The 15973-nt window shown below is 36.5% G+C and overlaps 1 protein-coding gene across 1 annotated transcript in view; it reads left to right on the forward strand.

Moving 5' to 3' along the window:
- The first annotated feature begins 452 nt into the window (after positions 1 to 452).
- The window catches only part of LOC136833487 (uncharacterized), a 269844-nt gene continuing 254323 nt past the window's right edge, over positions 453 to 15973 (forward strand). The window contains exon 1 of the mRNA XM_067095701.1: positions 453 to 1904. Within this exon, the coding sequence (XP_066951802.1) occupies positions 1043 to 1904 (862 nt within the window). The 5' untranslated portion in view covers positions 453 to 1042. The remainder of the gene's footprint in view (positions 1905 to 15973) is intronic.

Here is a 15973-nt window from a genome sequence, read left to right on the forward strand (position 1 = left end):
AAATGGCATAGCATAAACTTTAGTTATCAATACTAGTTAGTCTCTTAATAACAGACAAAAAGAAAAACATGAAACTGAAATTGTAAGCACCTGGAGAAGTTATGTCGTATTTTAAAGTTAATCAGAAGAGTGAATTCGAACTTAGGATATGCTGCTTGATTTAATGCCTGTCTTTTGGTTGATTTTCGCATTACTGCATAGTAGCCTATATAAGAAAACATTACAACACCAAGAACCACTGGATTATTGTTGACTGTATTACTGGATGGCAATTGACGAGTAAAGGTCATATATTATTATGTATCAATATTTTACGAAGCGTTTCTACAACATCGTCGATTAATTCATACTTGTTTTTTTGGGGGGGACGTAAGAGATATCAGTTAACTGTAGCCTATGACGAAGTATTTCGCAGTTACACGGTGAACTCAAAATACCGGATGTAACTGAATGAAAAATATCTACCCGGTTATTGTAGTTATTGTTTGACTTCTTTTTTTTTTTTACTTTAGGAACGGAAGAAAGGTTAACGCTAAAGAATATGGAATAAATATTAATATTTTATAGAAATACCTGCATCTGACATTCGGCATTCATACCTTCTTCACACCGATGGTGGCCTATATGCTGAACTGTAAAAGCAGTGAAACAGCTTCCTTCCATATTATTTCCAAGACAAGATTAAACGGAATACACTACAAGTATTGTAAGTAACCGAGCACGTACTGTAGGGGAAGACTGTAAAGATCTGTCGCTTCTGTTTACTCAGGATCTAAACCTGACCACGGAGCCGTATTTACGTGTAAATGAATGTATGAAGGTTGTGGGCGGAGCAACAGTGGGCCAACTTGCGGGAATTAGCTTTGCAGAGACCAATGGCATGACGAACACCTTATGCCGGACTACTGACACACACTCCATAAGGCTTTCAGCTGCCTCAGTGGACACACTACTGTTGTTACACTCGCGTTGTTACTGGTCTTGAGCCTCTTGGTATACTCCCTTTGTTTATAATTTTTAAGTGCTTGGTGATTTGACAGTGATGGGGCGCTGGGGTTGGAGAGGAGGGGGCCAAGCCGAACCACGTGAAAAATTGCGCGTCTCTCGCAGTGGTTCTTATAGTGATGATTATCGGATAACTCCCGAATTAAGACAGAATGATTCTTATAAGAATGGCCATCAGAAACTGCATGGTTCACGAGGGATACAAGACGAAGACTGTTGTTCGCAGGATGAAAGGTGTTGTTCCGACGCCGATCCTTGTTGTTCACAAGATGAGAGATACTACCCCCTCGAACCTCCCAGGGTTTATAAGGCCAAGAAGGGTCGCAGCTCCTCGGCTGAAGCCCTTCGACCTAGGAAGGGATCTATAGGGGGTCTGGAAGTGGTGGTGGTTAACGAAGGGCGTGTCGATCTCCACCATCAGGTGCCTTGCACTTCTTGCGAATCTTGTGACACTTGTGGGGGTGACTGGGAAAATGAATCTGTAACGAGAATCGAACTCAAGAATAATCTCTTTACTTCGCCGATGCATACAGCTGAATTTTACGATTCTTGCGAATCCCCATTTAGTTACAGACAGAATACACCACCAGTACGAGAGCGTGAATCGTCTCCATTTCGCGGGAGGAGCCCCCAAAGACGTCTCAACACGTCGGAAGGAACAGACAAGAGGCGAGGATTTCCTCCTAACAATAATGGCCAACCCAGTACAGTAGATGAAATACGAGCTAGGCCAACAAGCAGGCTACCGCGAAGCCACAGCAATGCCCAGAGGACGTCGTTTAGTCCTAGCAGGATGCCTAGGACACCCAACGATAGCAGGGCACCTACCACTAGGCGAAATGGACGCGATGTGTCTAGGGGACGATCAAGTCATAGGAACAACCGTCACTCCAAAATCGGTAAGTGGTCGTATGATATCAGCAGTTTCTAAATCACCGATGGCTGCCTGGGGTGTACTTTAAGTTTTGTTATGGTATGCTTAGATTATGACCTGTAATATATATATATATATATATATATATGAATATATATATATATATACATATATTTGAATATATATATGTATATATATTTGTATATATATATATATATATATATATATATATATATATATGTATGTATATATATAATTTGTCTTTGGTGGATATAAATGCAATGTATATTACATATACAAAATTATAAATTTATATATTATTTATATGCTACTGAGGAAAATAAGATTCCTGCAGTTTAGAAAGATTCTCTTATATGTAATTGTCACAATATATTCCGATGAAACATTTTTTGAAGATTGTTAAACACCTGTGCCCGGAGAGATAAGGTCATAGAAATCACAATGAAATTTATTTGCCATACATTTTGTAAGTCCCACCAATAAGTTAGACCACGGCTTGCTGAGTATTGTTGTTTAGTATGTTGAGGGGGTGCCGACCTAATGAATGCACGTTAGATTTTTCGTATTTTAGGGTATGAAATCAAGCATGAGCATCCCAAAATAGAAATGTGATATTGAACTGGCCTGCTTAAGTGAGGACAGACTCAAAAATGTAGTTTGATATGCATTGAATTTATCTTATCGGTTACTCTAACGCTGAAACTTGAGATGTAGTAAATAGTATCAGCAATTAAAAGATTTTGTAGGGAAGGGATAACCTACATTATTATTTAATAAGACAGTTGTCGATTGAGAGAGAAAGTACCGGTACGCCTCTCTTTGCCAATTCATGATTTAATCAATACTGATTTTATTTCTTTGGGCCTCGACTTTCTCTCTCTCTCTCTCTCTCTCTCTCTCTCTCTCTCTCTCTCTCTCTCTCTCTCTCTCTCTCTCTCTCAGTATGGGATATCAAAACAAAGTTAGTCCATAAGAAAATTAGTCTATAGAGAAAATGGGATATCAAAACAAAGTTAGTCCATAAGAAAATGAGAGGGAAGGAAAATTAGCATTAATATCTTCTAGATTCGTATCTGACAACTTGAATAGAAGATTCTCCAGGTCATATCACGAGATAAGCAATTTTTAATATGCATTTAAGAATTTACTAACAGTTACAGGAGAAAGGCTTAGCCGATAAACCCATATTATTTGAGTAAATGAACTGGTTCAGTCAGGTCCTTGCTTTGATACTCTGTACTATATATCGTAAATGAACATGAGGCGAATTGAAATGAGAAAGTATGGAATTGTAGCATGGGTGTTTAAAATCCATAGATTTAATTTTTGCATGAAGTTTGAAAGAAATTTAATAGCATTATATTATGTAAATGTGACATTTAGTCATTCTTAGTTATCAGTAAACGTGATTAAATATCGACTTACTTTATAATATTACGTAACTATTCCGCTATCATTTATTACAAAAAATTTACTCTAGTGCATACATCCAGTGATAGTTTTTTTTTTTTTTTTGTCAGAGGAGAAATTATAATAATGACATTGCATCAGAACAATGACTACTGATAACAGATGTTTTTGGAACTGGACACAGATCGATCTGACACTTCCAATTAATGACTGAATATAAGGTTCGTTTTTTTTATTAATGCCCAGGGCTATGACAAAGATTATTATCTTGTAGTAACCATATCTTTATACACTTAAGTCAGCCAGAGTTTGCCTGACTGTATTTCCCTCGACATAATATATAAACCTAGTACGTAATGTGAATGGCGTCTCAGAAAAAGATCTGACTTGAAGGGCCGTCACCTCTCTCTCTCTAACATAAAACATTCCATGTATCTGACAGCCAGGATTCTTGATACATTCTCTCTAACCCGAGTTTCGACGAACGTAAATCAACTGCTGATATTGTTGTTTGGTACCGAAGCGTCATATTTTTTAAGATACCTAAGGCAGCGTTGAAGCCTTATTCAAATCGTCAGTTTTTCTGAGTAATAATTAGAAAACAATGAATTGCTCTTTTGCAACCAAAAGGCAATCAAAGTAGATAAAGACGGTGCTTTTACGAGCATAGAATAGTGTGAAATCATGGAACCAAGTATTTTTACTGTTTTGTTGTTTTGATGCTTTCGTAAATATTGGAAGCAGTTGCCATTGTGTAAAAGAACTGTAGCAAATTGTGATCTGATTTGTTTTTCTCTTCACACACACCATATATATGTGTGTGTGTGTGTGCGTAACTGAATCACGAAAATATGGAACTTTATATGTCTTATATATATATATATATATATATATATATATATATATATATATATATATATATATATATATATATATATATATAATTAAGGTTGAGAGGTGCTCTCACCCAGAATGTATTGTGTCAGAGTCTAAATATTTCTGCCATTTTTCCTCAAAGGAAACGCTTTGTTAGAAACATGTCCGAAAATCTAAAACACAACAGTAAAGACGGGTTAAACACTTCGGCGGGAGGGTTTCATTGGTAATAATCCCGGATTTACATCTACACCCGTCTTCAATATCTTCCTTTCCCTCCCTCTTTCTTTAACATCTATACTGCTCTCTCTCTCTCTCTCTCTCTCTCTCTCTCTCTCTCTCTCTCTCTCTCTCTCTCATGTACACTCGGCAAGGAAAGTGAGGATACAGTTTTCATTAGATTTCGTTCATCGAATTTTAATTTTTTTCTCACGGAAAACACATAATCTGGGTAAATTTACTCTAAAATATGAAAATACCATGCAAAATATATCATATATGTTAAATCTGCAAAACAAAAACGTTCAGATACTTAAAAACACCATGCATGTCCAAAGTAATCAGAATTTCTCAGATGACTTCGTTCATAGAGATCTAAAAGATAGTGTGTGGATATCTCGGTGTAGTACTGTTTATCAGAACGGCAATATTTACTCGTTTTCCATTATGAACAGGATTATTATTACATCATCATACGAGGTAATGATAATTTGTATTTCACGGTGATAAAAGTCAGCTGGAATTAATGGCAGTAAATGTTGTGACAGCTAGGGTAGGTTGACCAAATCTATTTAAATCCGCAAGAGCGTTCCCTATGAAGTGAGGAGCAGCGCGAGAACTTCGGCGGGAAAACACAAGTAACTGGATGTTTCTTGACGTTGCCATAGTTTCTCTCTCTCTCTCTCTCTCTCTCCCCATTGCTAAAACATACTATACAAATATAGTCTCTAAAAGAAAAAAATAATGAAATGAGTAGCTTTACATATAGGCCTAGGTTTACACAACAGCAACTCTCTCTCTCTTTTTCTCTCTCTCTCTGATTATAACATTACATTCTTTCCTTTATTGTTCCCACATTTTTCGTTGGACATTGCTCAAATTTAACTCTTGATTTCATTATGGAAGATCGCATTTCCAATTATGCAAGCATTCCGTTCATTGTGGTGTCATCAATTCATTTGTGTAAGGTTACTTGGTAGATTATGTCGAAAAATGTTTATTTTGCTCAGAACTGTTGCTGCAAATTACAACTTGAACGAATACTGTAAAGCTTACTACTGCATTTAAGTATCAATGATTTCAGAACTGAAGAATATGATTGAAAATTATAGGAGGTCAAGCAAAAAACAAACACAATAAGACTGAAGCTCCTCCCCTTTCTAAAGTTGCCAGATGTCGCATTATTGTGCAATGTATGTCCGAAGATTTAAAAAAACTATATCCTAACTTTCCTTGCTGAGTGTACAGTATACTGTAATATATATACAGAATATACGAGTATGTATGAAGATCAACACGTCGTACTCAGGAGAGGGTTCAAATGACTCTACATACTGAGTACAATGTTGTTTATTGTAACAACGTAGTTAGAAAGTGATATAGTGACTTCATACATATTTTCCCCAATTAAAAGACTAATAGTAAGGTTCGCTGGCTTCTGCTTGGCTGCTGTGCTTTTTGGGAGGCCAAGAGCTGTCTTCAAGGTTTTCGGAAACCCCTGCTTGCTACCTGGGTTCCGACCTTCACGCCCAACACCTTTTATGCCTTCTGGACGTTAGGGGAGGCTTCTGTCATTTTATTGATACCGCTTCTGGAATCATGAGTCTGCGGTTGGTATTTTCTTGTCCGATTGTTGTTGTGGCTTGTACACACACACATATATGTATATATATATATATATATATATATATATATATATATATATATATATATATATATATATATATATATATATATATATGTATGCACACACATGTATATATGTATGCACACACACACACACACACATATATATATATATATATATATATATATATATATATATATATATATATATATATATATATATATTGTCATGATGCATACCAAGTACCTGGTTATTACACAACTAATCACAGATTTCAAAAATATACCTCACTTCAGCCAGATACCTGAACTCTCATAGCAATAAGAATTACGACTGAGTACTCTAAAGGTAACAGTGACCCCTTAAAAAGCTCATTAATTGCATGAAAAATCAAACTAAGTTTATCAAAAGAATTGTGAGGTATCTACAATTAAACAAGAAATATACTAGAATAAAAGGGCATCATTCCATCAGACAACCTCAGTTGTTTCCCTGGTCTTAATTCACTTCAGCAAAACTAAAGGAACAAAACATGTTTATCACTTTGCCTTATACACACACAATTAATCCTATTCACTGGTGGTCAACAAATGAAACACTGTTTTTAAAAATGTTAAATACAAAAATTTACTTTTAAATTCAAAATTTATAATTAGAATTCACAATATGAAAATTTACTATTACTTGAAAACAACAAAATTTAAATAATTCTTGAATTAAATTACTAAACAAAATTAAATCACAAAACTTTAATTTATCAAGAAATTAAGTTAATCAAGCAAAATTTAAACTATGAAGAATTACTGAAGATTTGAAAAGAAAATCTTAATAAATGAAAATTAGATCAAGTATGGAATGTTAAATTATCAATAAATATTTAAAATACTAAGTAAATAAGGTTAAATCACCAAAATAAAAAAATTGTGAAAAGAACGAGATTGCAAACACAAGAACACAAAATACACAAAAGATTTATCAATAAAATAATTTCACTCAGGCAAAAGTTCCCTAATATACCTTATTATACCATGGTAATAATAAGTAAATTTCACTTTACCTTACACAAGCTTGTGAAAACCTTTTTAAAAACACCTGCAGCTGCTTAGATTCACAAACACACTTTTTGTCTGGTGCCGTTACAACCAAATTTTTACAGTTTCTTTATAATCAGATCTCAAAAGCTGGAATTAATACTAGTGACCACAAATATTTTACATTAATAATTACTCTCTTTTGAAGAAAAAGATAGAGAGAGAGAGAGAGAGAGAGAGGGAACCACAGCTAACGGTCTCTCAAATAAAAATGAGCAAATCTGAGGATTCCAGTAGAAAAATGAAACATATGACGTCATTAAGGCATTTTGGGAATGAGATATAAAGGAAATTCTAGAAGAATGAAGATGACATCACTTCCAGTAAAATGTTTTGAATGCAATCGGGACAAAACATGACGCAATTGATCAAGACAAAAGACCATACATTATCAGAGCAATGCAATCTTAAACATTGCAAAACCTTTGTCTTCTTCCTGTATGGGACAAAGCTTTTATAGAAATCTAACATGATCAAACAGATTTCTACTGGCTAATTATGACTGGCATGTTTTTAAAAACAAAATGAAAACTTGAGTTGGCTTCCAGTCCAGAGCTGCAACGTTATCTCGCCTGTCAGCGCTTTTATCTTTTGCAATGACAGCTGAAGTGAAACAAACCCTTCGCTATGACACACACATGTTGTTCATATACTACGTTACTATAAAAAATGTATTATTAATTCTAAATTACGCTGTTAAGTTATCTAAATCACTAACTCTTTTGAGATCTGACACTACACTACATATGACATTTCAATAATTATTACCATTTATACAGAATACATGATAAATAGAAGAGTAAATATATCAAAACTATGGGATGATATAGATATTACAAGGCAGCATCATGAATATATATAAATATAAATAAATAAATATATATATATATATATATATATATATATATATATATATATATATATATATATATATATATATATATATATATATATATATATATACACGAGCTTATTTATGAGCACTACACACACTTGAACCTGGGGGTGTTGTCTCCCCTACTCTCCCGATCCCCTACCTACCCCACCCCCACCTGGGGCTGACAAACAGGTTTACAGTAGGAGGGTGGATGTCTCCCCTACCCTCCTGTTCCCCTACCTACCCCACCCCACCCCACCCAGGGCGGACAAACAGGTTTGCGGAGGAAAGTGAATGTCTCCCCTACCCTGCTGTTCCCCTACCTACCCGCCCCAACCTGGGGCAGATAAACAGATTTGCAGGAGGGGGTGGATGTCTCCCCTACTCTCCTGCTCCCCTACCTGCCCCGGCCCCACCCAGGATGGACAAACAGGTTTGCAGGAGGAGGATGGATGTCTCCTCTACCCTCCTGTTCCCTTATCTTCCCCGCCCCCAGCCAGGGCAGACAAACCGGTTTGCAGGGAGTGGGTGTCTGTGTCATGTCTCCCCTACTGTCACCTGGGGGAGGACAAACAAGATCAGGTCATTCTCGGATTTTATTATTATAGAAGATATATACTATACACTTCTTTCCCTTTGGGGGCTATTGGAGACAGAAGGGTAAAGCAAATCTGGAGGTATGAGGTTGCAAGCCTTATGCCTTTCTGGTATCTATTCACATCTAGATCAGTTGGCCGGTGGCAGACCAGAGGAAATCGAACCATAGACATGAGTGCAATCCAGTGCTCCACCACTTAATCTTCTTCCCGTAGAAGAGGTGGCCCCCAAATCCAAATGATATCATCCTTTCGGCAATTAAGAAAATAGTTAGCTTCTTAGGTCATGAAATGGAGAATAGTAGATCATGATGTACTGCTCCCACACCACCCCGTTTTTGCCCAGAATTCGAACCTGGGCCTTCCTGCTGCTAGGGCGCAGATGCTACAAATCACAGGTGTGTGTGTTTCTGTGTATTTTAAGCATTTATATTACCAAGCCAATAATTACCAAGCAATAAATCGCGGCACGAAGTTATTAAAGATAATTAAACATTGAAGACAAGATCTGGATCTTAAAAACGTGTCTTGCTTATCTCTCAGAAACCCCAGGAGGTGAATCATTTTTGATGATTGAGAAAAACTTATTTTCCCAGTTTCAGTGGCTAGATTAATCATAACGATGAAAGAGGTAGCGTCTTCATTGCAGTATTTTATTTTAATCTTTACCGAAATTCTGTATCATTCCAGAACAGACTTTAATGTCTTTTCTTTTCTTTTTATTATTGTAAGCAATTTTAGCGACTCGATTCTGGTGCAGATATTGTTACCAGGTGAAACTACTGTCCAGGTGACCATAAGCAATAGAAATCCACGTTTACCAAGTGGACTAAAGCAGTCTGTATTTACTCATTCTCTCTTACTCATGTCACATCCCGACGTGAGTGGTCTAATGGCACGAACCTCCAGTAGTTTCTATTTGAATATTCCCTTCAAGGTTTGAAAGGAATTAGGCAAGGGGCGTGAGGGAGGGAAAGGCAGTTCCAGTTTTGAACGATCGTGCCTTGTTCTCGCAGTTCAGATCATGTTCCATTCAACGATGAGTAACGGGATGTGGAAGTAGTTACGCTTGTGCCACTGCATCAAAGCCACCATGCCACAGAGCAGTATTTCCCGAGTCAAGGAAGGGCACGAGGATGGATTTGATTGGAAGCATCACAGACACCTTTGGCAGCTCCCTCTCGTCAGAGAATTGACTAGACGAAGGATCTGGAGAATTTGTTCGTCGGAGAAAATTTCCCCTCTTATTCATATGTTGGCCTTGCTTCAAATGAAGGTGATTTTCGGTAGGTGGCGGCGGATCATTAGTGCTCTGAATACTCTTCTCTCCTGTAACTCTCCATAGTATATATATATATATATATATATATATATATATATATATATATATATATATATATATATATATATATATATATATATATATATATATATATATATATATATATATATATATATATATATATATATTATAATATATGTATATATACACACATTCATCCACGATTCTGCATGTATTCGATATTAATTTTTTTATCTCTCGTTTATGCGTCTTTCAAGGCTGGAAGCAATCAATCTCACCAGACACTAAATATTCTTGAACACAGTGTTCTTACAGAGTTTGTTGAAACTGAGGTTCGACGATTCTGTACAGTCTCAATTGAAAGTTAAATCATTATATGTATATGTATATAAATATATACTGTACACACACACACATATATATATATGTGTGTGTGTGCGTGTGTGTGTGTGTATGTGTGTGCGTCTATGTGTAGATAGATTTCGTATTTGGTCAAAGGCTGGAAGCAATCAATCAGTCAATATATAAATACATATATATGTAATATAACATACATATATACATATGAATAAATAAATAAATATATATATACGTATATGCATATATTTTGTATAATGATTTAACTTTCAATTGATATTGCAAAGAATTGTCGAGTCTCAGTTTAGACAACCTCTGTAAGAACGTTTCGTACAGCTACTCCAGTGGCGATTCGTGGAAAAATGAAAAAATGATAAAGGTATTAATAAAATAACAGAAGGAATAAGTTATATGGATGTGAACCAATAAGCGAAAGTGAGAGAAAAATTTATATCGGACACATGCATGTATATATATATATATATATATATATATATATATATATATATATATATATATATATATACACATACATACATATATATATACTGTATATATATATATATATATATATATATATATATATATATATATATATATATATATATATATATATATATATGATTGTTCCAGCCTTTGAACAAGTATGAAATCATCTATCTAGACATATATAGTTTACTGTATATATTTACACATACGTATATATATATGTGTGTGTGTGTGTTTGTGTGTGCGTAGATGAATAGACTCCGTATTTGTTGAAAGGCTGGAAACTCGCGTTTTTATCTCCGTAAGCAATAAAGACACCCGAAAGGTCATTTGGCTGCGAGGACGAACGCTCTCATTATAATAGTTCATGAGAAACTACCAAACAGTGAAGTCTTGGACTGTCAATGTAGATTTTCCTAAAATCTGCTTGAAAATAAGGGAAAATTACTTGGGGTAAAATATGCTGAATTGTAATGATGCATTATGGATAATATATCTGAGGAGAAAATTTTATTCTAATGCCTCAAAATTTTTGAAGAAGCGTCAGGCATTTGAACTAATGTTCAGAATTTCTTTGGACAGTGTATATTTTGTAGCTTAGGCGACTATTTCTGATTAGATTAAGAAAAACTTTGTTATATGACATTATAGGTACTTGAGTTGAGAATCGGTCACAATCGTCCTCCAGCTGTGTATGTGAAAACTTATTTTAGTTTTTACTATTTCTTTTAATTGGTCACTAGAAAATAATCTCGTTTAGACAAACTGAGGTCTGTTGCTTCCAAAGTGCGCAACAACTTAATGACGGACACCTTCTTACATGCTTTTATTAACTTGACTTCTGCAGCTGTCTGTCTGTCTGTTCGAGTGCAATCTTGTAACTCAATTTTCGACCTGTTCCCTTCGTCCGAGGAACTTGAAATTTTGCATCGTTACTCAGTTCCGGTGACAATACAACCTTACATAATCAGTAGGTCAGCAGTGACCTCTAGTGACCTTACAGTGACCTCTCCCAGTATCTCAGGATTTGTATGAAACTCTTCGGATTTGTCACAAATTCTTTGATTTGGTAGAATCTATCTTGTGTATAACCCCTCCCCCTTCCCTCCTCTTCCATCCCCATCACCCTTCCTTTTCCCATCCCCTCACCCCTTCCCCTTCCCCAGCACACGATCAAGTGTTAATTTAGTTGTGTCCTCCCCCTCCCTTTCCTTCTTCCCTCCCCCTCCTTCTAGTTCTTCTTTGGAGGGGTGGCTAGAGCTCTCGGTTAGCACGCTGTTGGCCCAGCGTTCGAGTCTTCGTCCAGCCAGTGAAGAATTAGAGGAATTTATTTCTGGTGATAGAAATTCATTTCTCGTCACAATGTGGTTCGGATTCCACAATAAGCTTTAGGTCCCGTTGCTAGGTAACCAATTGATTCTTAGCCACGCACAATAAGTCTAATCCTTCGGGCCAGCCCTCTCTAGGAGAGCTGTTAATCAGCTCAGTGGTCTGGTTAAACTAAGGTATACTTAACTTTTTCCCCCTCCTTCTTCCCTCTTCCATCCCCTTCCCCACCCATCCCCCTCCCCCTTCTAAAGCACACGATCAAGTATTAATTCAGCTGTGCCCTTCCCTTCCCTCTTCGATCCCCCTCCCCTTCCCCTCCCCTCCCTTCCCCTCCCCTTCTAGTGCATATCAAATGTTAATTTAGCTGTGTCCTCCGCTCCCTTCCTCTTCCATCCCCTTCCCTTCCCCCGCCCCTCCCCTTCCCCCTCCCCTTCTGGCGCATATGATCAAGCGTTACTTTAGCTGTGTCCTCCGCTCCCCTTCCCTCTTCTCTCCCCTTCCTCCTCCCCTCCCCCTTCAAGAGCATGTGATCAAATGTTAATTTAGCTGTGTCCCCCTCCTCCCTTCCCTCTTCCATCCCCTCCCCTTCCCTCTTCCATCTCCCTCCATTTTCCCCTCCCCTCCCCTCATCTCTAACCTAGCCCTCCCCCCCTTCCCTCTCCATCCCCTCCCATTTTACCCTCCCCCTTCCTCTTTCACCCCTCCCCCTTCCAATTTTCCTCCCCCCACCTCCTCTTTCCCCATCCCCTTCTCCCTCTCTTCCTTTCTCCTCCCCCTCCCTCTCCCCTCACCTTTCCATCTTCCATCCATCTCACCTTCCCCTTCCCTCCCCTTCCCACCTCCTCCCTCTTCCCCCCCCCCCTCCCCTCCTCCCATTTCCCTTCCCCCTCACCTTCCTACTCCCCTCCCCTTCCCCTTCCCTTACCCTCCCCTAAACGGATATGAGTTTCGTTAACTACAATCATAAATCTGTTACAATTTCTGTTAAAACTAAAATGTATACAATAAAAACTATAAAATTTTTTTAAACATGCTGTTATTAGAATGCACTAAAAAATAAAAAAAATAATTTTTTGAGACACCAGGATTTTCTGACAATGAATCCTGTCTACAAAAATACAAGCGTGGGCACCAAACATGGAAGGAAATGCTACAAGAAATAAAAAAACCATTTCTTTTCTTGTAGCATTTCCTCCCATTTTTGGGGCCCACGCTTTTATTTTCGTAGACATGATTCATTGTAAGAAAATCCTGGTGTCTCAAAAAATTATTCTTTATTTTTTAGTGCATTTTAATAAAAGCATATTTAAAAAAATTTTTTTAGTTTTTTATTTGAAACTGGTCCTGGATGCATCTGGTGAAAGATCGCCAGCTCTTGGTCAGACGCCCCTTCCAGTTTGCAATCCCGCGATCAAGGAGAGATGTAGGGGAGAAAACTTTATTCATGTACCGATAAATATTACTCTCTCTCTCTCTCTCTCTCTCTCTCTCTCTCTCTCTCTCTCTCTCTCTCTCTCTCTCTCGTGGGTGAATACTACTATTCTCGTCTCATACCCGATCAATTCGTATTCGATTTCCCCTGCTGGGCGAGGAAAGGGAAAGAATGGTTGTAATTCTTGAGCTGGTTGTTAGTGACATAATGCATGGAATGCAGTTGGGTGCGTTGGAGAGAGAAAGAGAGAATAGACAACAGCCGTAAGTGATCACTACTCAGTTAAAATGCATACCACCGTAATTAAACACGGCAGGGCCACAACGATGTATTTCTCACCGCGTTAGGTTTCAACCATTTGAAAGATAAAATTCTCTCTCTCTCTCTCCCTTAGCTTAATTTTGTATGTGGAATATTTGTTCAGCCATTCTTTGTGATCCCGATTTGTTGCATAATTAAGCAAAATATTTCCATATTCCTCCTGGACTCAGCATTGCTCATGGAATCGTGCATTCCATGAAAAGACAAGTGAGCTGAGGGAGTTCTGTCTAGGACATTCAGCCACCGCTGTTTGCCTACGACTCTAACGGTTTGCTTGCTTTTCGAATGTCGTTGACTTATCGATTATGAAAAATGCTGCCGTTCTTGTCGCAGATTCCCCAGAGGACTTGGATATGAGGTTCTTATGCCTTGCGAGGCTCTGTTGTCAACATAATATTTTAACCGAGTTAGGTACTTGCCCTGTTAAAGACTTCAAAATGAGATTTCAGGGCATACAATCATGGATACATAAAAATATTTAAGAATATCCTGCAACTGTTGCCGATGCTATTGTTCAGTTTAGGTGTTACAACGTTTTGTATTAGTATTTTTCTGATGAAATGTGCATTTGTGACGATGGTCAAAGGCGTTGCTGATTTGCATCACGGTTTTAGCATAACGTTACTGATCAGGTTCTGTTTGTGAAGCTGTCAGCGAAGGGAAGACAATCTGTGTACCTGACATTTGTAAACTATAACCTCGTGTTTGTCTGTAATATAGCCTTGGGTACATATATTATTTTTGCGGTAATCTCTTGATAGGCCTAGCGTTAATGTACCTTTTCACTTGCGTGACGAAGAATGCCACGCATGGTATGCTGATGCCCGCGAGCAAAAGTTCGTAGTTTTCGGAGTGAGGTCAGTTGGCGTGTTTATCTTTCGGGCCAGTTTGCAAACACATTAATTTACGTTAGCATCTTTGTATGAGCATTAGGGGACTTTGGATGCTGCTTTTTTTTCAGTACTTAAGTTCCGTTAAATGAAACGATGAACATTCAGCAATTTGGACAAAGGGTGAAGTTCTCGGTCAGTGAGTGATTAGAGCGTCCACATGCGTCAGATGGTAGGCTACATTCTGTACTGTACTGTATTCCATCTTCGGTCCAGATGGATTCCGTCGGAAATTCTTTTTGCTGTTGCTTTTACGATCGTTTTGCGGATAAAGCAAATGAAAATTTATATTCGGTAACTCTCAGCAGACTTCTGCGATAGGCAGGTAATATGATGGATTAATAAATATTCTAATTTATCTGTGCTAGGTTCAGGATAAAGATTATGAAGATTATCTCGACAAATATGAAAAAAATATAGGATCTCATGTCTGTGTGCTTGGGCTTCTGTTATTTACAACACACAGTTTTATATATATATATATATATATATATATATATATATATATATATATATATATATATATATATATATAGTATATATATATATATATATATATATATATATATATATTTCGTGATGAAAATGAAAAACCCTGATTTCCTAGGTGTAAAACCTGACCGTTATCCTCATTATATCTAAGATATGTAGGGGATGTCTTAGGTATAAAGACGCAACCGGTCATGAGCTATACCCAGGGAAATCAGGAGACATTTCAGTATTTCGTTTCCCCTGATATATATATATATATATATATATATATATATATATATATATATATATATATATATATATATATATATATAAATATATATATATATACATATAAATATATAAATATATATATATATATATATATATATATATATATATATATATATATATATATATATATATATATATACATAGAGAGAGAGAGAGAGAGAGAGAGAGAGAGAGAGAGAGAGAGAGAGAGAGAGAGAGAGAGAGAGAGAGAGGGAGGCCGTCCACTACTTAAGAGGAGATATGACTATTTATAGAAATGTATCTCATAACCCGTAAAATTGGATTTTGGATTTGCTCCTCTGGAAATTTTGATCACTCATTTTTCATGTTTGACGTATACCGTATATATATATATTTATATATATATATATATATATATATATATATATATATATATATATATATATATATATATATATATATGTATATATATTATATACATATATATATATATATATATATATATATATATATTATCGGAACATTTGTTC

The sequence above is a fragment of the Macrobrachium rosenbergii genome, chromosome 51 (genome assembly GCF_040412425.1).
Source record: "Macrobrachium rosenbergii isolate ZJJX-2024 chromosome 51, ASM4041242v1, whole genome shotgun sequence".
In the NCBI taxonomy this organism is placed as follows: domain Eukaryota; kingdom Metazoa; phylum Arthropoda; class Malacostraca; order Decapoda; family Palaemonidae; genus Macrobrachium; species Macrobrachium rosenbergii.